This window comes from Mobula hypostoma, chromosome 29 (assembly GCF_963921235.1).
Source record: "Mobula hypostoma chromosome 29, sMobHyp1.1, whole genome shotgun sequence".
Taxonomy (NCBI): Eukaryota; Metazoa; Chordata; class Chondrichthyes; order Myliobatiformes; family Myliobatidae; genus Mobula; species Mobula hypostoma.
The window spans coordinates 29,243,077-29,266,778 of NC_086125.1; the positions used below are offsets into that span (position 1 = coordinate 29,243,077).

The following is a 23,702-nucleotide window of genomic DNA, read 5'->3' on the forward strand; positions in this document are numbered from 1 at the left end:
AGCAAGATCTTTGTTTCTGCTCAGGAGTGGTGAAGCTGTCTGGGTTTCAGACCAATTCACCAAAGGAGCAATAGTCCGGCAGCCTGCACCAGGACTGGAACATCACAAGGTGAAATCCAGTGAAGCAGGTGTGCGTTTGTGTGCCTTCAAAGTCCATGAAAGCAAGAGAAAGAAATAGAATGTCTGATCCTTATGACGAGGATCACTTACCTGAGGTGGACATACCTGTTCAAGAATCTCCAACTCTTCCAGGAACCTATCCCAGATCAGGTTGCTTATCTGTCCCAGCACAAAGATATACTCCTTAGTCTAATAGCTTGGGGCAAGGGACTAAAGTGGTGGAATAATCCTCTCACTTTGCCAAAGTGTTCAGGTCATCTATCCTGACCTCCATCAGGTTCAGTTTTTTCTTAATGAATTCTAATGTTGGAAACATTTCACAAAATGAGACTGTTGTTAAAAAAAAGGGGGAATTGGTGAAATAAAGGAGAAAACAGAGTCCATTAAAATCAAAGACAAAAACAGCCATAATGTTGGCAATTCTTTTTTATATTTATGTAGGAGCTCAGTTTACGTGATCTGGATAAAGTGAACTGAATTGCTCCATTTCAGTGACTATAGTTTCAAAGCAGTTCTATGGACAAGCACATACAGTACCTAGTTTCTCTTTGTTTCCCCAAGAAGGGGAGATGTAGTGTGTCCTGCTGAAGGGTTTCAGCCCAAAACGTCAACTGTGCGTTTTTTCCCCATAGACGCTGCCAGGCCTGCTGAGCTCCTCCAGCATTTTGCGTGTGCTGCATGGATTTCCAGCATCCGCAGAGTTTCTCTTGTTTATGTAGTGATGGTTAATCGGTCATTCCTATGCCACTCAGTTAGCTGCTCCCACATGTTGTACAAGCAGAGTTATCAATAAGTTCAGTTGAATAGCCTGCATGCTAGATTCCTGGTGTGCTCTGTACCAACCCTCAGAGCACCCTAATCCCATTTTCTTGCAGTAAATACAAACCCCATAGTTCACCCACTACTTTGAAAGGGCCTCACACATGATGAATGGCAAAGACAGTCCATTAAATTTCAAAGTTTAACATAAATTTATTACCAAAGTATGTAAATGTCACCATATACTACCTTGAGATTCATTTTATTGTGGGCATTCACAGTAGATTCAAAGAATCACAACAGAATAAATGAAAAACTACACATAAAGATGGACAAACAACAAATATGTAGAAGACCAACTGTGCAAATACCACAAGACAAATAATAATAACACTGAGAACGTGACTTGCGGAGTCCATATGTTGTGAAATCAGTTCAGTATTAAACCGAGTGACGTTATCTATGCTAATTCAGGAACCTGATGGTTGAAGGATACTAACTGTTACCCTTCATCCTTGCATACAAAACCAAATTCCTCTTCCGCCCCCCCACACACACACACCTCAGATTTAACCATCTCCTCACTCCCCATTTCACACCATCAGTCAGTAAATTACATTTCATTTCCATAACAAAACATCAGGACTATGTTTGATAAAGTGGGAGAGATAAGCAGTTTTCACAGAAACAGCTGGAAACACTGCACCAGTGAAAATGAGGAAAAGTACAGGCAAGAACATAACACTATACTGAAGAAAAGCCACTTGAGCAGAACTCACACAGTATCTTAAAAAACAGAAAATTTGTTTGGGGTAGATAACCTCTTTAGGAGGTACACCTGTTCATGAATGCAAATGTCTAATCAGCCAATCATGTGAAGCAACTCAATGCATTAAAGCATACAGACATGGTCAAGAGGTTCAGTTGTTGTTCAGACTAAACATCTGAACAGGGAAGAAATGTGATCCAAGTGACTCTGACCATGGAATAACTGATAGTGCCAGAGGGGGTGGTTTGAGTATCTCAGAAATGAAATGGGTCTCCTGGAACTGGGTCTCCATGCAGTTTCTAGAGTCTACAGATAATGGTGCAAAAACACAAAAACAAAACATCCAGTGAGCAGCAGTTCTGTGGGTGAAAACGCCTTGATAATGAGAGAGGTCAGTGGATAGACTACAGCAACAGAAGATCATGCTGGGTTCTACTCTGCTACCCAATAACGTGGCTACTGAGTGTATACGAAAATGGTTAATAAATAGTGTCCATATTTAAGGTAGTTTTGACAAGATTGTACTTCTGACACTCAGCTACTGTCTACTATGCTGCTGCCTTATTTTGATCATCTTTGTTGTGTTGTAATAAAAAGTATTTGGATGCACATTGTCCAAGCAATATGAATTGGAAAAGAAAGTGAAAACCAGTTGAGCCCTGTGGAGACTGCAGATCTGATATTTGGAAATACAACTTCTGGAAAAGTTCAGTGGGTCAGGCAGCATCTGTGGAGAAACACACAAACATTGACCTAATGGAGTATTGGCCTGCAATGTTAACATTGCTTCTGTCTCCACAGATGCTTCTTGACCCATTGAGCATTCCCAAGCATTTCCCAGTAATGTGAATACAGCTAAAATGCTGCAAATGTAATGATGTTTAAGAACGTATTAGTTAGTCACATGAATGATGGAGAATGATGGAGGGCTACTTAGAAGGAGGGGTTAGATTGATCTTAGGGTAGAGTTAAAAGGTCAGTACAACATTGTGGGCCGAAGGGCCTGTACCTGTGTTCTATGGCCTGGATGGTGAGATCTTGTGGCAGTGCTGCATGGTCAGCGTGGACTAGTTGGGCCAACAGACCTGATATTTTCACTACACACATTTTTATAAGAAAGGATTACTGTAAAGACATGAGCCAAGAAACAAAGATGATTAAAAAGCATTAATTTCTACATTAAAAAAGCACCGAGATCAACAGAGGCCAAACGTAACAGACAAGTGACTGAAGATATGTGCACAGCAAGATCCCAAAGTGGACACTCAATATTACGCACTTTGCAATCTACTCGGGGAAATAAATCAACAAGTTACTCAATGCCAGCAATAACCCTGTTTTAAAGATTTAATCTGAGATCATTCAAATAACGAGCAATTAACATCACGTGATAGGGACAGCATGTACTAACAGGACAGCAACACAATTTCCGGGCAGTTATAACAGCACTTACGAGGCCTTGATCTAATCATTCTGCTGGAAACTAGCAGCCTCCTGAATATACATTCCAGTCTGCCCTACTTTAGGGAGTTTGAGGAGATTTGGTATGCAAGACTCTAGCAATTTTTTACAGATGAACTGCGGTGAGCATTCTAACTGGTATCGAGGTATCCAAAGCACAGGATGAGAAAAAGGTACAAAGGATTGTAAACTTGGGTAGTTCCACCACAGGCATTAGCCGCCCCGCCACTGAGGACATCTTCAAAAGGCAAAGCCTCAGAAATGTAGCATCCCTCATGCTGTCTGAACATTGCTACAGTCAGGGAGAAGGTACAGAAGCTTGAAGATACACACTCAATGCTTTAGGAACAGACTCTTCCCCTCTGCCAGCAGATTTCTGAATGGTCCATGAACACTACCTCATCTCTTATTTATTTAAATTTCTTATTGTGATTTATAGTACATGTATTGAACTCTACTACAGCCACAAGACAACAAATTTCTTGGCATATGTAAGTGGTAATAAATCAGAATCAATTCCCTGCAAAACCTGCTGAGGTGCAACATACACAAAGGGACCCATAAGGAAACACCTTTTCCCAAACCACCCCACACAACTTTTATTTTTTGTTTGCAATGTATTATTTCAGAAAATTAAATTGAACTGCTTACAAGCCCTTAAAGCATTGGTTGTAACTATGTTCTTTGAAATTTTGCTTTTTGACAAATGCAAACACATAAGTACGAAATAAAGCATTTTATTTTGTACAGTTTATCGCCATGGTAACAGACAAAGAGACTGCAAGAAAGACAGATGCGTTTCAATTTCAGTTCTTGTGCTTTCAGGAATGGCTCAATGAATTGTAGTGAATGAACTGTGGTTATTTGTTGTTATGGCAACGTTGTATGAAGAAGCCACACAGGGAAGACAAGGAGTGAGGGCAACCGAACCCTTTGTGAGATGTGGGCAAAGGTTCCATTGCGTACAGGGTCCTTCGGTTTAACATCTCACTACAGAGTGATCAACAATCTACCAACAATTTTCCTGCAGTTGGGGGCAAGGCACAAAACAATTTGAGTCATAGGGTGCCACAGCACTGAAACTGGCCTTTCTGCCCATCTAGTCCATGCCAAAGTGACATTCTGCCTAGTCCCATCAGCCCACACCTGGAACATAGCCCTCCTTACCTCTCCCATCCATGTACTTACACAAACTCTCTGAAATGTTACAATCAAACCCACATCCCCCACTTCCAATGGCAGTTCTGTTTTTTGTCCAATCTTAGTGGAAAATCCCTGCTTGCATTTACCCCATCTACACTCAGTGGAAACTTTAATGGCCTGCTCAAAAAAGCAAATATCTAATCAGTCAATCATGTGGCAGCAACTCAATGTATAAAAGCATGCAGAAAAGCATGGTCAAAAGGTTCAGTTGTTGTTCAGACCAAACATCAGAAGGGAGGAAGAAATATGATCCAAGTGGCTTTGACCGTGAAATGATTGTTGGTTACAGATGTATCCAGTATTTTAGAAACTGATCTCCTGGGATTTTCACACACAACAGTCTCCAGAGCAGGAGTTCCCAACTTGGGGTCCATGGTCCGTGAACCCCTCGGTTCATGACATAAAATATGTTGGGAACCTCTGCTCTAGAGTTTGCAGAGAATGGTACGAGAAACAAAAAAAAACATCCAGTGAGCAGCAGTTCTGTGGGCAAAAAAAATGACTTGTTAATGAGAAAGGTCAGAGGAGAATGGAGAGACTGGTGCAAGCTCACAGAAAGATAATAGTAACTGAAATAACCACACTTTACAACAGTGGTGTGCAGAAGAGCATCTCTGACCACTCAGCATGTCAAACCTTGAAGTGGATGGGCTATATTCAGCATGACTCAGACCATGAGCATACACTCAGTGGCCACTTTATTTGGTACCTCATGGTGGCCACAGCATATATACCCCGATCTCATCGCCCTCGCTCCTGTCACAATTCAGAATGTCCCATCAAATCAAACCTTGAAGGAGCTTACAATTGTTCCTTCTGTATTTGTTGACTGCATTTCAAAGTTCGCAGGAGGGGACCTCTGAGGTGCAATGTACCATGCGGATACGTTTGGCACAGTACCAGTCCTGGGTGTAGAGTCATATTGGTTACTACATAATTGGAGGATGCCATTTGGTCCATCAAGTTTATGACGGTACTTAATTAATCACAAGACCACAAGACAAAGGAGCAGAAGTAGGCCATTCGGCCCATCGAGTCTGCTCCGCCATTTTATCATGAGCTGATCCATTCTCCCATTTAGTCCCACTCCCCCGCCTTCTCACCATAACCTTTGATGCCCTGGCTACTCAGATACCTATCAATCTCTGCCTTAAATACACCCAATGACTTGGCCTCCACTGCTGCCCGTGGCAACAAATTCCATAGATTCACCACCCTCTGACTAAAAAAATTTCTTCGCATTTCTGTTCTGAATGGGCGCCCTTCAATCCTGAAGTCATGCCCTCTCGTACCAGACTCCCCCATCATGGGAAACAAGTTTGCCACATCCACTCTGTCCATGCCTTTCAACATTCGAAATGTTTCTGTGAGGTCTTCCCTCATTAATCAGTCTCTTAGTTAATCTGTCTCATTTTCCACTGGTCTCTGTCTACACTTCTCACTGGCTCGATAAAGCAGCCACCACCATCAAAGACCACGCCCAGCCCAAACATTTCCTCAGGCAGAAAATAGAAAATCTTGAAAACACATACCACCAGGCTCAAGGACCGCTGTTATCAGACTATTTCCCTGGTGTGATAAGTTTGACTTAACCGCACAGTCTACTTTAATATGATCTTATTGATTACCTGCGCCACCATTTCTGTGTAACTGTGACACTTTATTCCACATTCTGTTATTGCTTTACCTTGTTCCAGCTCAGTGCACTGTGTAATGATTTGATTTGTATAAACAGCATGCAAGCCAAGCTTTTGACTGTATCTCGGTACATGTGACAATTATCTTCTCCCTCACCTCCATTTAGGGCTCCAAACAGTCCTTCCAGGTGAGGCAACACTTTACCTGTGAATCTGTGGAGGGTCATCTATCGTGTCCAGTGCTCCCAGTGCTGCCTCCTCTGCACTGCTGAGGTCAGATGTAAATTGTGGGACTGCTTTGTCAAGCACCTCTGCTCCATTGGCTAAAAGTGGAATTTCCCAGTGGCTAACTATTTTAACTCCTACCCCATTGCTGTTCTGACTTGTTGGTCCATGGCCTCCTCTTCGGCCATGATGAGATCACTCTCAGGGTGGAGGAACAACACCTTATATTCCATCTAGGTAGTCTCCAACCTGATGACATGAACATCAATTTCTTCTTCCAGTAATTTCGTTTTTGTTTCCCCTCCCATTTCCTCCTCCTCACCTCTCACCTCTGACCCCTTCTCCTCACCTGCCTATCATCTCCCCTCCTCTCCTATCAGATTCCTTCTTCTCCAGCCCTTTATCTTTCCCACTAACTTGGCTTCACTGATATAGCGTGTCCTCCTCTTCCCCCACCTCTTTATTTTGGCATCTTACCCCTTCCTTTCCTGTCTTGATGAAGGGTCTCGGCCCAAAATATTAACTGTTTATTCATGTTCATAGATGCTGCAGGATTTGCTGAGTTCTTCCAGCATCGTACGTGCTGCTCTGCATTTCCGCAGAACTTCTCGTGTTTATGACAATAAAAAGAACAATTCGAATCTGAACTGCCTCCGCACTTCCTTCCTAAGGGTAGAATCTGTCATCACTGGCAGCCAGCTCCAGATCAGTTATTCTCCCAGTGAAGAGGTATTCTGTAGTGTAAATGTACCCGTCATAAATGCTGGAATTACAACTGGCACCAGTTGCCTGGTGCATGTTCTATGCCACTCTTAGGGCGGAGAAGCTGGAGTTCCAAGCAGCAAACCCAAGAGACAGAGCCACATTCGAATTCATTTATTGCATGTACATCAATACCTCCGGTGAAATCCGCTATCTGTGTGAACAACCAACACAACCCAAGGACGTGCTGGGAGCAGTCCGTAAGTGTCGCCACACATTCTGGTGCCAACATAACATGCCCACGATGTCCAGCAGAACAACATCAACAAAACAAACCAAAAAGCAGCGAAAAAAAAGTCCTTTCCTTCCCACCCACAACACAGACAGATGTCCAACCACAAAACAGGCAGTCTCTGAGCCTTAAAACTCCAGTCTATGGGCCAGACTCAGAAACCCAGCCATGACAACCCAGAGGCTTTGACCTTTGGGCCTCGACTTCCAGACTTGTCAACTCTGGTCTTTGGCCCCCAGGCTTTGACTTTCAGTATTGACTTCAGAACTCGCTGATCCACTTTGGTCTCAAACCCCAGATTCACGTGGGCTTCCAACCCCAGGACTTGCTGACCTGAGGAGGTTGTCCCTGGCTCAGAACTGATCAGGCCTCTGACTTCTGGACACACCAGTAATGGGCCTCAACTTCCAGGCTCGCCAACTTCGGTCTTTGACCACACAGATCTCCGAACTCAGGATCCACCAACCAGTGATGAGAGAGGTGGTCACCAGACCTCATCGACAGGGCTGACGATCGAACACCCATCCACAAGGATTACTGACCTTCCATCTCAGATCACTCCACCCTGGAATCTGGCTTCTCCCCATAACAGTTAACTTACTACCCTAAAACGCCAACTCTGCTCATCACTCTCCCTAAGCCTAAGCTGTCCCCTAAGTAACCCCAGAACCATCCCAAAAAAAACGTAACAAAACAAGGCTGAATGACAGCCTTCAGATCCCTCCCGCACACTCCAGAGGTGAACAGTCAAGAACAAACAAGAAAAAAATCTGCAGACTCAAGGAATTCTGCAGATGCTGGAATTTCAAGCAACACACATAAAAGTTGCTGGTGAACGCAGCAGGCCAGGCAGCATCTCTAGGAAGAGGTACAGTCGATGTTTCGGGCTGAGACCCTTCGTCAGGACTAACTGAAAGAAGAGCTAGTAAGAGATTTGAAAGTGGGAGGGGGAGGAGGAGATCCAAATTTCAAATCTCTTACCAGCTCTTCTTTCAGTTAGTCCTGACGAAGGGTCTCGGCCCGAAACATCGACTGTACCTCTTCCTAGAGATGCTGCCTGGCCTGCTGCGTTCACCAGAAAATCTGCAGATGCTGGTAACCCAAGTAACACACATAAAATGCTGGAGGAACTCAGCAGGCCAGGCAGCATCTATGGAAAAGAGTAAAGAGTCGACATTTTGGGCCAAGGCCCTTCATCAGGACTTTCTCCCCAATCAAGGCTCTGCCTCGAAATACACAGCCTTGCCTGTAATATTATCCAGCACACACATTACAACATGCCATGGAGACAAATCGACACCCAGCCGCAACATCCCACAAGTTACATGTTTTGCACAATGTTGCTTAAGAGAAATCTGTTGGCCACCAATAGTGTCTACAGAAAATGGTGGCTACAGCCAGTCAGTCACAGGAAAAGCCCTCCCCACCATCCAGGCCATACACTCTTCTCGCTGCTGCCATCAGGGAGGAGGTACAGAAGCCTTTGATCTCACACCACCCGGTTCAAGAACCGTTATTACCCTTCAACCATCAGGCTCCTGAACCAGCATGTGTAACTTCACTTTCAACACTAACCTGACTGCACAACCTATAGATCCACATTCAGGGACTCTGAAACCCAGGCTCTCTGTATTACTTATTTACTTTTTTTTGTATTTGCACAGCTTATCTTCATTTACACATTGGTTGTTTGTCAGTCTTTGCGTGCAGTTTTCATTGATCCCGTTATAGTTCTGTGAATGACTGAAAGAAAGTGTATCATAGGATTGTACATGGTCATATATACCATAAAATATAGGAATAGAATTAGACCATTTGGCCCACAGAGTCGGCTCTGCCATTTTATCATTGCCGATCCATTTTCCCTCTCAGTCCCAATTTCCTGCCATCTCCCTGCATCCCTTCATGCCCTGACCAATCAAGAATCTATCAACCTCTGCCGTAAATATAAAGACTCAGCTGCCTGTGGCAAAAAATTCCACAGATTCACTATTCTCTGGCTAAAGAAATTCCTCATCGAAATGGATGGCCCTCTATTCTGAGGTTGAGTCCTCTGGTCTTAGCTTCTCCCACCACAGAAAACATCCTCTCCATATCCTCTTCTATCAAGCCCTTTCACCATTCAAGAGGTTTCAATTAGGTCACCCCTTGTTCTTCTGAATTCTAGTGAATACAGGCCCAGAGCCATCAGACAATCTTCATTGACAAGCCATTCAATCCTGGAATCGTTTTCATGAACCTCCTTTGAACCCTCTCCAGTTTCAGCACATCCTTTTTAAGATAAGGGGCCCAAACCTGCTCACAATACTCCAAGTGTGGCATCACCAGTGTGTTATAAAGTTTCAACATTACATCCTTGCTCTCATATTTTGGTCCTCGTGAAGTGAATGTTAACATCGCATTTGCCTTCCCAACCACAGACTCAACCTGCAAATCAATCTTTAGGGAATCCTGCATATGGGCTCCCAAGTCCCTTTGCACCTCAGATTTTTGAATTTTCTCTTCATTTAGAAAATAGTCAACCCTTTCATTTCTTCCAAAGTGTACGACCATACACTCCCCGACACTGTATTCCATCTGCCATTTCCTTGCCCATTCTCCTAATCTAAGTCCTTCTGTAGCCTCTCCACTCCCTCAAAACTACCTGCCCCCTCCCCTACCTTTGTATCATCTGCAAACTTTGCAACAAAGACACTAATTCCATCTTCAATATCATTGATAGAAAACATAAAAGAATCGGTCCCAACACAGGCTGCTGTGGAACACTACTAGTCACTGCCAGCCAGTCACAAAAGGCTCCCTTTATTCCCACTTTTTGCCTCTTGCCAGTCAGTCACTGCTTTTTCCATGCTAGAATCTTTCCTGTAATACCATGGGCCTATAGTTTATTAAGCAGCCTCATGTGTGGCACCTTGTCAAAGGCCTTCTGAAAATCCAAATGCATCAACTGTTTCTCTTTTGTCTACCCTGCTTGTTATTTCTTCAAAGAATTCCAACAGATTTGTCAGGCAAGATTTTCCCTTGAGGAAACAATGCTGACTACGACCTATTTTATCCTGTGCCTCCAAGTACCCCGAGACCTCATCCTTAATAATTGACTCCAACATCTTCCCAACTACTGAGGAAAGACTAACTGGCCTATAGTTTCTTTTCTTCTGCCTCACTCCCTTCTTGAAGAGTGGAGTAACATTTGCAATTTTCCAGTCTTCTGGAACCATTCTAAAATCTAGTGATTCTTTAAAGGTCATTACTAATGCCTCCACAATCTCTTCAGCCACCTCCTTCAGAACTCTGGGGTTACACCATCTGGTCCAGGTGACTTATCCACCTTCAGACCTTTCAGTTTCCCAAGAACCTTCTCTCTAATAATGGTAACTTCACACACTTCATGCCCCCTGACACCTGGAACTTCCACAGCGAAGACATGCACTTTGATAATAAATTTACTTGAACTTTGGGAGATTTCCTCTGCTTTAAGAGGATGAGTACCCTGCTTTTAGCTTTCCGGAAAAGGAGGCTGCCAACTCTTGTTGAGTCTAAACACCAGCCATTGCCTCCTCCTCACCTCATTCCCTTCTCTCCCTGCCTGGTGGCAGAAAACTCACAAAACACCCATAAAATGCAGACAAATTCACTCACAATCACTGGGGGAGATCACCAAAGTCATACTACTGACGTTTCTCCAATAAGTAGATTCAGATTTAGTTATCACATGCACATCAAAAGATCCAGTGAAAGGCATCATTTACAGTAACTGCTACATGCTTGATGGGGGGTGCCAATGCGTTTTCATTGGTGGGGGGGGTCAGTGCCTTACTGCTGGGAGGGGGAAGCTGGGGGGCTGCTTTGGGGTTCTAACATTCTAACATTTGACTGTCATTCATTCTTTGGGGCACTCCTCTGTTTTCTTGGATGTTTGCGAAGAAAAGAATTTCAAGATGTATATTGTATACTTTTCTCTGACGTTAAATGTACCTATTGAAACTATCTTCTAAATGAAGAGAAAATTCAAAAATCTGAGGTGCAAAAGGACTTAGGAGTCCTTGTGCAGGATTCCCTTAAGGTTAATTTGCAGGTTGAGTCTGTGGTGAGGAAGGCAAATGTGATGTGAGCATTCATTTCAAGAGGACAAGAATATATAAACAGGGATGTAATGTTGAAACTGGTGATGCCTCACTTGGAGTATTGTGCCGGCAACAACCTGCAAGTGTCACCACACATTCCAGTGCTAACACAGCGCTTCCACAATACTCGACTGAACAACACAGAACACAACAAGCAACGAAACACCAACAGCATAACAAGCCCCTATCCACTTTCAGCCCCTTACACTTACACACACACACACACACAGACACACACACTTACACACACACACACACACACAGACACACACACTTACATACACACACACACAGACACAGACACACAGACACACACACTTACACACACACACAGACACACACAGACACACACAGACACACACACACACACAGACACACACAGACACACACACACACACAGTCCTTCAGTCTCCAAGCTTTGGCCATCCAGCTTCAACTTCTGATTAACCTTCGGACTCCGATCGTCACAATCAGCCCCCAGACTAGCCAGTGAGATGGGTTCTCGAACTCTGGCGCACTGACTGCTGGGCTCTTGTGCCACCCTGTGCCTTCTGCTTGCACAGACCCACCCAAACCTGCAACAACCCGGCATCCACGATTGTTCTTTATCACACACCCAATCGCTGGCCTTCAGGCACGATGCAGAGGCGTAAACTCCAGATGTCCTTCACCTCTGAACCTAAAACACTCTGACACACTGGCCAGAGCGCTCAGGAATCACTGCGTGAACCTGAAGGTTGAGGGTTCAAACCTTGCTTCAGAGGGTTGGGCTCATGAATCAGCCTGACTACCGGGGAAAGCACATTGCCAGGTGTGCTACCATTTAGGCACAACTCTGGACTCTCAAGTATTCAGTCATCTCCAATGGGTGATGGGTTGTCCATCATATCTGACAAAGCAGAAAAGCTGTTGCACTGGGTCAGTCTCGCTCTCTGCCCATGGAAGCCCAGGTCTAGCTGTATGAGTAGTCATCAGAAACTGGGCCAGTAAGTGCATGACCATGACCTCTTCTGTGCCTTGTCATGTCCGTCACTCTCCATGAAGCATCAGAGAGCCACCTTCCTGGCCAGTGAATGTCGCTGCTGATCTCATCTGCCCAGTCTGCCAGGGCTAACTCTGCATGCACAAGCGTAGGAAGCCCACCATCTACCCTCTCCTGGTTTAGCCTACCTGTACTGGGGCGTGGCTGCTATCACACGTGAGCAGCTACTTGGAGCCACGCAGGTGAGAGCTGAGTATCCGGTGGAACCAGTTGCCCCTTCAGCAGAGGTGCTACCCCCCCGCCCCGCCCCGCACATGGACCAAAAGCAGGAGATTGAAGCTGGTGCTGAGATTCTGTGAACCCATACAGAAACAAAATTCATCTGCTTGATTACTTCACCCTTCGGAAGCTTGCCCTCTTTAGAACTAGTTCGTTTATTCTTTTAGAACAGCACATGGGCACAATTTTCTACATTTGAAAAGGTACTACACAAATGCACAGGAGCAATGCATCAAATACATGTGGCCTCGTAAGAGGTGAGTTAACAGTCACACTAGATCGCTTTGTAATACGGTAGAACTGTGTAACAATGCTGGTCACAGTTCCAGCCAGGCAGTGCTTGAGCAGTTACATCGCTGAACAAGATGTACCTGGGCAAAGTCCCACAATGCCAGGCAGATGCCAACGGGCAGAGCAAACGCAATCTGGCTAATCTTTGCCCAATCAGCCAGGGGAGACATGGCAGTGTTAGGATGCCAATAAGCACACTTACTCAGCAATGGAGACAACTATGTCAGACTATTGTTTTACTGTCTACAGCTCCAGCTGTAATTCCAAGCAAGCTCCAAAGCCAGGCTGACAACACCTCCTCAGCTTCCCGACCAACAGCCTGCAATCAGTCAGGAGGGGCAGCAAGACCTCTGCCACCTCTCCCCAGCAGCTATCCCTCATCTCCCCGACCTTGTTCTGCAGTTTTCTTCTTCGGGCCCCTACTCTGTTCCTTGTGTACTCATGACTGCATGGCCAGGTTCTGCTCCAGCTCCTTCTACAAGTTTGCAGATAACGCCACTGTGGTGAGCCTCAAATAACGATGCGCCGGAGTGCAGGAGGGATATAGAGAGCCTCACGAGATGGTTCCAAGTGATTCTCCCAGTGCTGGAAGTACCACACACCAAAATGCTGGAGGAACTTAGCAGGTCAGGCAGCATCTGTGGACAGGAATAAGCAATTGATGTTTGGGGCCAAAGCCCTTCATCAGGACTGGAGAATTCTCCCTCCATTTCCACCCTGGGATGCCTCTTACCATCTTGTACACCTCTATCAAGTCACCTCTCATCTTCCTTTGCTCCAAAGAGAGAAGCCATAGCTCGTTCAACCTATCCTCATAAGATGTGCTCCCTAATCCGGACGGCATCCTGGTAAATCGCCTCTGCATCTTCCCTGAAGCTTCCACATCCTTACTGTCCCTGGAAATTCCTCCCAAACAGACTGTAGGGGAACCACAGTGCTTCAAAGCACTGGGTCAGCCTCACCCTAGAACATAGAACAGTTCAGCACTGTACATGCCACTCGGCCCACAATATTGTGCTGGCCCTTTAACCTACCCCAAGAGAAATCTAACCTTTCCTTCCCACATAAATCTCATTTTTAAAACATAGATCGGTACAGCACAGGAACAGGCCACTTGGCCCACAATGTTGTGCCAAACCAGCTAAAAAGTAAATCAAAAACACCCAAACATTAATCCCTCCTACTTACACCTTGTCGATATCCCTCCATCTTCCTCACATTCTTGTGCCTAGCTAAACATCTCTTAAAAGCCTCTAATATATTTGCCTCTACCACCATTACAGGCAGAGCATTCCAGACATCCACCACTCTCTGAGTAAAAAACTTACTCCTCACATCTCCCTTGAACCCACACCCCCTTACCTTCAATACATGCCCTCTGGTATTAGACATTTCAATCCTGGGAAACAGAAACTCTCTGTCCACTCTATCAATGCCTTTTTGTAATCTTGTAAAGCTCTACTGGATCTTACCTCAGCCTCCGACACTCCAGAGAAAACAATCTTAGTTTATCCAGTCCCTCTTGATAGCACATGCCCACTAAACCAGGCATCCTGATAAACCACTTCTGCATCCTCTCCAAAGCCTCAACATCCTTCTTATAGTGGAGTGACCAGACTGTACACAATACTCCACATGTAGCCAAACCAGGGTTCTATAAAGTTACAACATACGCTTCTGCCTTTTGAACTCAATGTCTTGACTAATAAAAGTAAACATTCCATAACCCTTCTTAACCATCTTATCAACCTGTGTACTGTCTCCTTGCATTTGCCCTGTCAAGGTGTAACATCTCACCTTTATCTGTGTTAAACTCCATCTGCCATTTCTCAGCCCATATCTGCAACTCATCTATATCATGAAAGTCATTGAAAGTGGGCATGCAGGTACAGCAGGCGGTGAAAAAGGCGAATGGTATGCTGGCATTCATAGCAAGAGGATTCGAGTACAGGAGCAGGGAGGTACTACCGCAGTTGTACAAGGCCTTAGTGAGACCACACCTGGAGTATTGTGTGCAGTTTTGGTCCCCTAATCTGAGGAAAGACATTCTTGCCATAGAGGGAGTACAAAGAAGGTTCACCAGATTGATTCCTGGGATGGCAGGACTTTCACATGATGAAAGACTGGATCGACTAAGCTTATACTCATTGGAATTTAGATGATTGAGGGGGGGATCTTACTGAAACGTATAAAATCCTAAAGGGATTGGACAGGCTAGATGCAGGAAGATTGTTCCCGATGTTGGGGAAGTCCAGAACAAGGGGTCACGGTTTGAGGATAAAGGGGAAGCCTTTTAGGACCGAGATTAGGAAAAACTTCTTTACATAGAGAGTGGTGAATCTGTGGAATTCTCTGCCACAGGAAACAGTTGAGGCCAGTTCATTGGCTATATTTAAGAGGGAGTTAGATACGGCCCTTGTGGCTAAAGGGATCGGGGGTATGGAGGGAAGGCTGGTACAGGGTTCTGAGTTGGATGATCAGCCATGATCATACTGAATGGGGGTGCAGGCTCGAAGGGCCGAATGGCCTACTCCTGCACCTATTTTCTACGTTTCTATGTCGCATTGATTGCCAGTCTTCTGCATTATCCACAACTCTACCATTCTTGGTATCATCTACAAATTTACTAACACACTCATCTACATTGTCATCCAGGTCATTTATATACATCACAAACAGCAGAGGTCCCAGCACAGATCCGTCTGGAACACTACTAATTACAGACCTCCAGCTCAACCACTACCCTGTCTCCTAGGTGCAAGTCAATTCTGAATCCAAACAGCCAATTCACCACAGACCCCTTGCTAATCTTCTCTCCCATGAGGGACTTCATCAAACACATAACTAAAATCCATGTAGACAACATCCACAGCCCTACCCTCATCAATCTCTCTCGATACCTTGTCAAAAAAACTCTATCAAGTTGGGAAGCCCTGACCGGCCTGGCACAAATACTCATACCTTATCCCTAATAACTTCTCCAGCAATTTTCCTATAAGTGACATGAGACTCACCAGTCTATAGTTCCCAGGATTTTCCATTGTTCCCTTCTTAAATAGAGGTACAACATTCACTACAAGCCAGCCCTCTGGGACCTCACCTATGGTTCTATCAGGCCCTGGGATTTCACCCCCTATCCACCTTAATACTCATTAGGAGGCTCAATACATCCTCCTCGACCTCTAAATGCCCCAACATATTTACAGTCAGCACTGATCTCCCGACCTCCATATCCCTTTTCCTGGTAAATACTGCTTTAGTACTCACTAAGGGTCTCTGCATCCAAGCGAATGTTTCCCCTTTATCCTTGAGTAGTCCCACTCCCTCCCTAGTTATCCTCTTGCTCTTGATGTATGTATAGAATGCTTTAGGATTCACCTTAATCCTATTACCAAGGACTTTTCATGGCCCCTCCTGGTTTTCCCAATTCCCTTCTTTAGTTCCTTTCTGACTTCTTTATACTCATGTGCTTCATTTGATCCTAACTTCTGAAGCTCTTCATACTTTCCCCTTTTCTTCTTGACTAAATTCATCACCTCTCTGGACGTCCAAGATTCTCAACTTTCCATCTCCACCCTTCCATCTAACAGGAACCTACTTTTCCTGCCCTTTCATTTCATCCATGGGCTTATCTAAGAGTCACTTAAATGTCCCTAATGTATCTGCCTCTACCACCACCCCTGGTAGCACACTCTATGCACTGACCACACTCAAGAGTAGGCATGTGGGACATGCTGTTGGGGTGAGCAAAGGAATACTGGCCCTCCCAAGGATCGGCGGACTCCTCTAACTGTGATGGATATTCATCCTCCAGGGATGGGGGGGGTTGGTGCCTCTTTCGTCAGGATCAGCTCTCTAACACAGCTACCGACACTTCTGGAACCAAAGAGTTGTGTTTTTGAGCAAATTGAAATTCCAAGTAATATTCTTCGTCAGCTGCTTGTCATAAATGAGAGCTAGTCTTCAGTCTTTAATATAAATTGCAAGCAATAATCAGTTTTCAGTTAAAAGGACAACTTTGCAAACGAACAGCAATGTTTATAGGCTGCTGGCCCACAGCACAGGGCTGACAGCTCAAGAGTTGCAGTGGAAAACAATGAAGTTCTGCTAATTGGGCCTGCATCAACCCAGACAACACTGGTTGTTATTTAGTTCAAGGAAGCTTGCAGACCACACTGATACCATCATTTAACACATCAAATAATTGACCTATCAATTGTTGGAAGATCTGTGTATGCAGAGTCAACATTCACAGCATTAATTCTGAGTGTTTGAGATCTCTGTCACCAGAAGCTATTGGACCACCACATGAAAAGGTATCTGAAAAAATATCACAAGCACGTGAAGTCACCAAGTGGCAAAAAACCAGTATAAATGTAAGCGATCAGTCAGGCTTGTTAGGAATGGTCAATGGACAACAAGAATGATAGAAAGATGGAAGAACGAGAACCCTTTCCGACTGACTGATTTCTGTGACAGACAACTTGTTCATCAGCAACTCATTGATATGTCTTTTTAGCTTATAGGAATTGTATCTGGGTTTTGGCTATCCTTTGAGTTTGAGAAATAGTTTGTAATTTGGAAATCCTTTATAAGATAGAAAACACGAAAGGTTCATTCATTATCAAAGTAACATCATTCTGAAATTCTTCACTTCTCCGGGTAGTCATGAAACCAAGAAAGAAAAGTTAGGCAGCAAGATTATCAACCCCCAAATCCCACGTCTCCGCACAAAACAAAACAAACAGAAACAAAACAGGGACATCGTCCCCAAATCCCCCCACCCCCTACACAAAAACCAAGCAAAATGGATCTGTCATTTTGAAGAATTTTATCTAAATTTACACATGCATTCCTAAAGCTAAATGAACTTTGTTTAAACTAGACGGAATTATCTCTTCCTTGGTAGGGTTAGGGGACCCTCCATTCAAATAGTGGGTATTGGTAGCGAAGCTCACCATAGATGATAAAACAGGGAGGTGATCTAGCCTTTGAAATGTAGGTGGCTACAGTATAACCTCCCTTTGGTGAGGGTACCCATAGCTATCTATATCAGAAAGGGTTTAAGATCTTTGTACCAGTTCTTAACTTCACAGACAGCAAACCTAAAACTATCGCACAACAGGGAAGTCAAGTTTAAATATATGTTAAAAAAAATGCCGCCTACATCCTAAAACAATTTATAGCCAATACATTTCAAAGCAAGTCATTGTCATAAAGAACGCCTAGTAACAAATTTGCCTACAATAAATAGTGTAAACAGCATAACCTGGGTGGTGGCCATGTAACTGTACTGGCCATGTCAAACTCCAGCACTAGTTATATACTGAGACTTGTCAAAGGAGTAACAGCTGTTTCACATGCAGTACAGATACCAACTCATCCACCCTCCTGAACACAAAACATCCATGTTCCTCTAACAGCAATGAGCAAAGATACACCCAGTGGATTAGCAGGTGATCAGACTGAGTTCAGGGACACTACAGAAGCTGGTTAAATTGCATCTAAAATGGTCAGGAACTTTAAATGTCAGTGACATTCACAAAATGTCAGTACATTCCAAAAGTATCAAAATTTTAGTTTTATGATTGTAATTACTTATCATTAAATATTTAAAGCACTAGAAGTTAAAGTAAATTTATCAAGGTACATATATGCTACCATACTACCTTCAGAATCATTTTCTTGCAGGCATTTCAAGGAAAATAAAGAAATAAAATAAAATTTATGAATAACAAAGACTGACAAACAACCAAAAGACAAAGAAGACCAAGTATGCAAATTTTAAAAACATTGAGAACATGAGTTGTAGAGCCTTTGACAATGAGTCTGTACGTTCAGAGCGGAGGGGAGTGAAGTTATCTGAGGACGTTCTATGAGTCTGTGGTGGCCAGTGCTGTCATGTTTGCTGTTGTGTGCTGGGGCAGCAGGCTGAGGGTGGCAGACACCAACAGAATCAACAAACTCATTTGTAAGGCCAGTGATGTTGTGGGGATGGAACTGGACTCTCTGACGGTGGTGTCTGAAAAGAGGATGCTGTCTAAGTTGCATGCCATCTTGGACAATGTCTCCCATCCACTACATAATGTACTGGGTGGGCACAGGAGTACATTCAGCCAGCGACTCATTCCACCGAGATGCAACAGAGAGCGTCAGAGGAAGTCATTCCTGCCTGTGGCCATTAAACTTTACAACTCCTCCCTCGGAGGGTCAGACACCCTGAACCAATAGACTGGTCCTGGACTTATTTTCTGGCATAATTTACATATTACTATTTAACTATTTATGTATTTATTACTATTTAATTATTTATGGTGCAACCATAACGAAAACCAGTTTCCCCCGGGATCAATAAAGTATGACTATGACTATACTGGTTCAGGAGCCAGACGTTTGTCAGGTAAAAACTATTCCTGAACCTGGTGGCACCTAAAACTCCTAATCTCTTGCCTGATGGTAGTAGCAAGACGACAGCATGGCCTGGATGGTGGGGGTCCTAGATATATTTTAACCACTTAGTACATTTTTTTTTAAAATAGGGGCATAACAATACGGAGGAATTAAAGGAAGTCAGCATTAATTAAAACAAAACAGTGCCAATGAGTTGTAGAACAAACCCTTCAACCCAACTCATCCATGCTGACTAAAATATTTACTTATAATAATCCCGTTTACCTGCATTAAGCCCACAACCCTCGTTTTCTGTGCTTGCTTTAGGGAAATACCACTCAACCCTGCAGCCATTCCTCTCCATTACACTGAACAAACTCTAACATGGCATAGTTTCAGCGCACTCTGACATCCTGGGGAGCTGTGCCCAGACCTCACGAGGAAACCTACCTGGAACAAAGTTGGAATGACAGTGACAAGGAACTGTGGATTTCCAAGGCCACTTGTGCGTGTACAGAAGTGATTTAAGTGCAAATGAACTCTTGATCTCCCAGCCCCTTGTCACAGCCCCTCACATGTTGTTTGTCTACCAGCAATGCACAATCTGCAGTTGCATTGGGTTTTATTTGCACTACCTCAGTGTGATTATGCATTAAATGATCTGTCCAGATGGCATGGAAACAAATGCTTTTCAATGTAACAATAATAAACTAATTACCAAGTTAGGAAACTCTCCTCCACCCCCCACCCCACCACCTTCATTTCATCTGAAAGTCACAACCTCCAAGTCATGAGAGCAGAATTAGGCCATTCAGTCCATCAAGTCTGCTCTGCCATTCCATCACAGCTGATTTACTATCCCTCTCAACCCCCTTCTCCTGCCTTCTCCCCACAACCATTGACACCCTGACTAATCAAGCACATATCTGCCTCTGCTTTAAAGATACCCAATGACTAGACTGCCAAGTTTGACCACCCGCTGGCTGAAGAAATTCCTCCTCACCTCTGTTCTAAAAGGATTTCCTTCAATTCTGAGGATGTGCCCTCTGGCCGGAGACTCCCCCACTATTGGGAACATCCTCTCCACATCCACTCTATCTCGGTCTTTCAATATTTGTTAGCTTTCAATTAAATTCTCCCTCTCCCCCATTCTTCTAAACTCCAGTGAGCACAGGCCGGGAGTAATCAAATATTCCTGATACATTAACCATTTCATCCCCAGGATCATTCTCACAATCCTCTTCTGGACCCTCCCCAATACCAGCACATCCCCATCAGTGTCCTCAATCTGCTTTCAGTTCTCCAACTACGGTCTGACCACGGGTTTGTATGACTAATACCGTCCCCATAAGCAGAGAATTTTCTGCCGTGAGCTCACTGCCTCCGACACACGAGTGGGCAGGTTTTTAATGCATCTGTTAGTCTTGCAAGACCATGGATCTGCGCCTGGAAAGTCTTCACTCTCCAGGGCACAAGCCTGGGCAAGGTTGTATGGAAGACCAGCAGTTGCCCATGCTGCGAGTCTCCCCTCTCCACGACACCGATGTTGTCCAAGCGAAGGGCATTAGGACCCAGACAGCTTGGGCAGGTCTACAGCTGACAATACTGCAGGACCACTGAACCGCCTCTCTGACAATCAGTGTCCCCATCCGCAACCAAACTTCAATATCAAAGCAGACCCAAGTCAGAAATAAATATGAGAAACATCTACCCGGTGTAAGCTCTCTGGTGCCAAACACTAGGAAACCTTCCGTGCCCCTGAGCAAAACTCTCAGGGACGCATGTGTAACGGAGACAAACATTCCCACCCCTTAAAAACCATCAGGAAGTGGGGTTGGGGGAACAGCCCCACAACATCCAACAACCCAACATCTCCAGCCACAAAGATCCTGACGTGATCCTTTGACTTACTTTTATATATGAAAAGTTGAAGTAAAAACAAACAAAAATAAAGAGCGCAGACATGGATGGGCGAAGGGTCTGTTCCCGCGCAGTCCTGCTCTACCCTCCGTGGAGGTGACACCCACCGCCAGTGAGTCCCTCGGAATTTTTGAGTGCGCCAGTCTGCGGGGTTTCGGTGAGACCAGCCCGAAGAAGCATTTCGGAGACCTCCCACCATAGTTCAAGCATCTAAACTATGCGCTCAAGTGCCTGAGATGGAATGATAGGGGATGATATGACTCGATATTCAAGAGTCAACTTCGCAGCCGGAGAACAGCCCCTCCACACCTATCAAACCTCCATTGTTTTCCATATCCAAGCCCTTACATAAATACCGCACACACGACACTACCCCTCACCGAACGTGCCCCTGGCGCCGAATGGTAGCAACACTACTCGCTCACCCACTCCACTTACACAGGTGATTCTATTACAGAATAAAGTACATTTAGGAATAAAAGACACGTCTCCGCCACGTTTCCCTGCCTAATGTGAGGGTCCCGTGTCCCCCGCGGAGAACGTGGGCCAGAACCCGTAGCTGTGCCGTTTCCAACGCCTCCAACTCCATTACATGGCCGGGGCACGAATTCACTTCTGGAGGCGTTGCCTCACCTTCCAAAAGGTGGGTCCGTATCAGCCACCCCCTCCCCCCAACACACACACACACCACCTCCCTGGCACGCTGAGGGAGCACTCGCCGGCCTGTTACCCACCCTACCCCCCGAGGTCTCATACCAGCTCTGGGTATCCTGGCGGGATCAGGGCAACTCCCCCCACAGCCCCGAAACAGTTCCGAGTGAAACAAAGTATCCGCGAACATTCCGAGCTGCGACAATGTAACCGGGCGCCGGCCAGCGAGCGAACCCGCCGACAGCCCACACTCACCTGCCGGACGGGCTGTCCGCACTCTCTGCCATCTCCGGCCGTGGGGATGAGGGTGGATGGGAATTGGTGTGGGACCGACTCCCCGGGCGGGGTGGGGAGGGCTGTATCCAGCCGAGCACTGCCGCTCCACGTCCGTCCGGTGGCACCGGCTCTCACCGCCCCAACTAACGCAGCGCACCAGAGCCCAGGCGAGCCAGCCAAGGGGGCTCCCGAGCGCCGATCGTCGCTGCACCTCCCTCCCTTCCCCCTCTGTACCTGGCAATATCTCACCTCCACGTGTATCGCTGCAGCTTCCTGAGCCTCAGACCATCCTGCAAAATACTGAGATCCTACTCATTTTACAATAGACGTTTTGCGCTTTCCAGATGAGGCGTTGTATTTAAGTTCCGGTCGCTAAATGGTACATGGCAAGACGGGCTGTATAGAAAACGCATTCCTTCCCGGAAGAGGGATTTGTGTGTCTCACATCTGGCCGTGTCTGCTTTAAGTATTTTACTCTTATTTTAATCGCTCTGGTTTTGCATAGCCTGACCTGTTTGCAATACCCCACACTAATCTAACACTCTCTTCTGAATGCTGCAACGTTGGTCTCAAAGTTCAAAGTAAATTTATAATCGAAGTACAGTAGGTATATGTCTCCATATTGTCATTGTCATGGTCCGGTCCGGGAAGTCCGCGTTCCGGTTCACGGTCCGGTCCGTGGACTCTAGACTCCGGGTCTTCCGGCTGTCCCTTGTTTCAGTTGGGCTTAATCATAGGCACCTGATGCTCGTCTTGTGGCTGGGAATATAAGTGGGCCTGGGTTCAAGTCTGGGTGGTGGTTTGTCTTGTCAGTATCCTGTCTGTGCCTCTGTGGGGTAAGTCAGGCCATTACCCTGTGATTGGATCTGTCTCTTCCCATCCTTACCTTCATTGGGTAAGCCAGACTGTCTTTGCTGTTACCCTGAGGCTGGACTGTTCCCTTCCCTTCCCCTTCCTTTTGGAGCCTTTGCCCCGCAACCTTGTCAAGTTCTACCACTGGCGCAAGCCCGGAGTATCGCTGTGTCAAGATAGGGAACTGTCTGTCATTGAGTTGGAACTGTCTCTGTGTCCATGCCTGCACTAGGTATGTGTGGCAGTTTGCCGCTACCTAGTGTTGGGAACCATCTCAACTGTCTTGTCTCCCTTTCTGTTCACCATTTACACCTCGGACTTCAACTACTGCACAGAGTCTTGTCATCTTCAGAAGTTTTCGGATGACTCTGCCATAGTTGGATGCATCAGCAAGGGAGATGAGGCTGAGTACAGGGCTACGGTAGGAAACTTTGTCACACGGTGTGAGTAGAATTATCTGCAGCTTAATGTGAAAAAGACTAGGGAGCTGGTGGTAGACCTGAGGAGAGCTAAGGTACCGGTGACCCCTGTTTCCATCCAGGGGGTCAGTGTAGACATAGTGGAAGATTACAAATACCTGGGGATACGAATTGACAATAAACTGGACTGGTCAAAGAACACTGAGGCTGTCTACAAGAAGGGTCAGAGCCGTCTCTATTTCCTGAGGAGACTGAGGTCCTTTAACATCTGCCGGACGATGCTGAGGATGTTCTGCGAGTCTGTGGTGGCCAGTACTATCATGTTTGCTGTTGTGTGCTGGGGCAGCAGG

The 23,702-nt window shown here is 45.3% G+C and overlaps 1 protein-coding gene across 4 annotated transcripts in view; it reads right to left on the reverse strand.

Moving 5' to 3' along the window:
• Positions 1-22,477, reverse strand: part of zgc:158403 (tetratricopeptide repeat protein 39A) — a 123,141-nt gene extending 100,664 nt beyond the window's left edge. For 2 of the 4 annotated variants that reach the window (XM_063035936.1, XM_063035935.1), the window contains exon 1: positions 22,061-22,226. In XM_063035936.1, the coding sequence (XP_062892006.1) occupies positions 22,061-22,092 (32 nt within the window). In that variant the 5' untranslated portion in view covers positions 22,093-22,226. Of the gene's footprint in view, positions 1-21,592; positions 21,712-22,060; positions 22,227-22,330 lie in introns of those variants that run through there. The other 2 variants (XM_063035937.1, XM_063035938.1) reach the window with 2 other exon arrangements.
• Between the last annotated feature and the right edge of the window lie 1,225 nt (positions 22,478-23,702).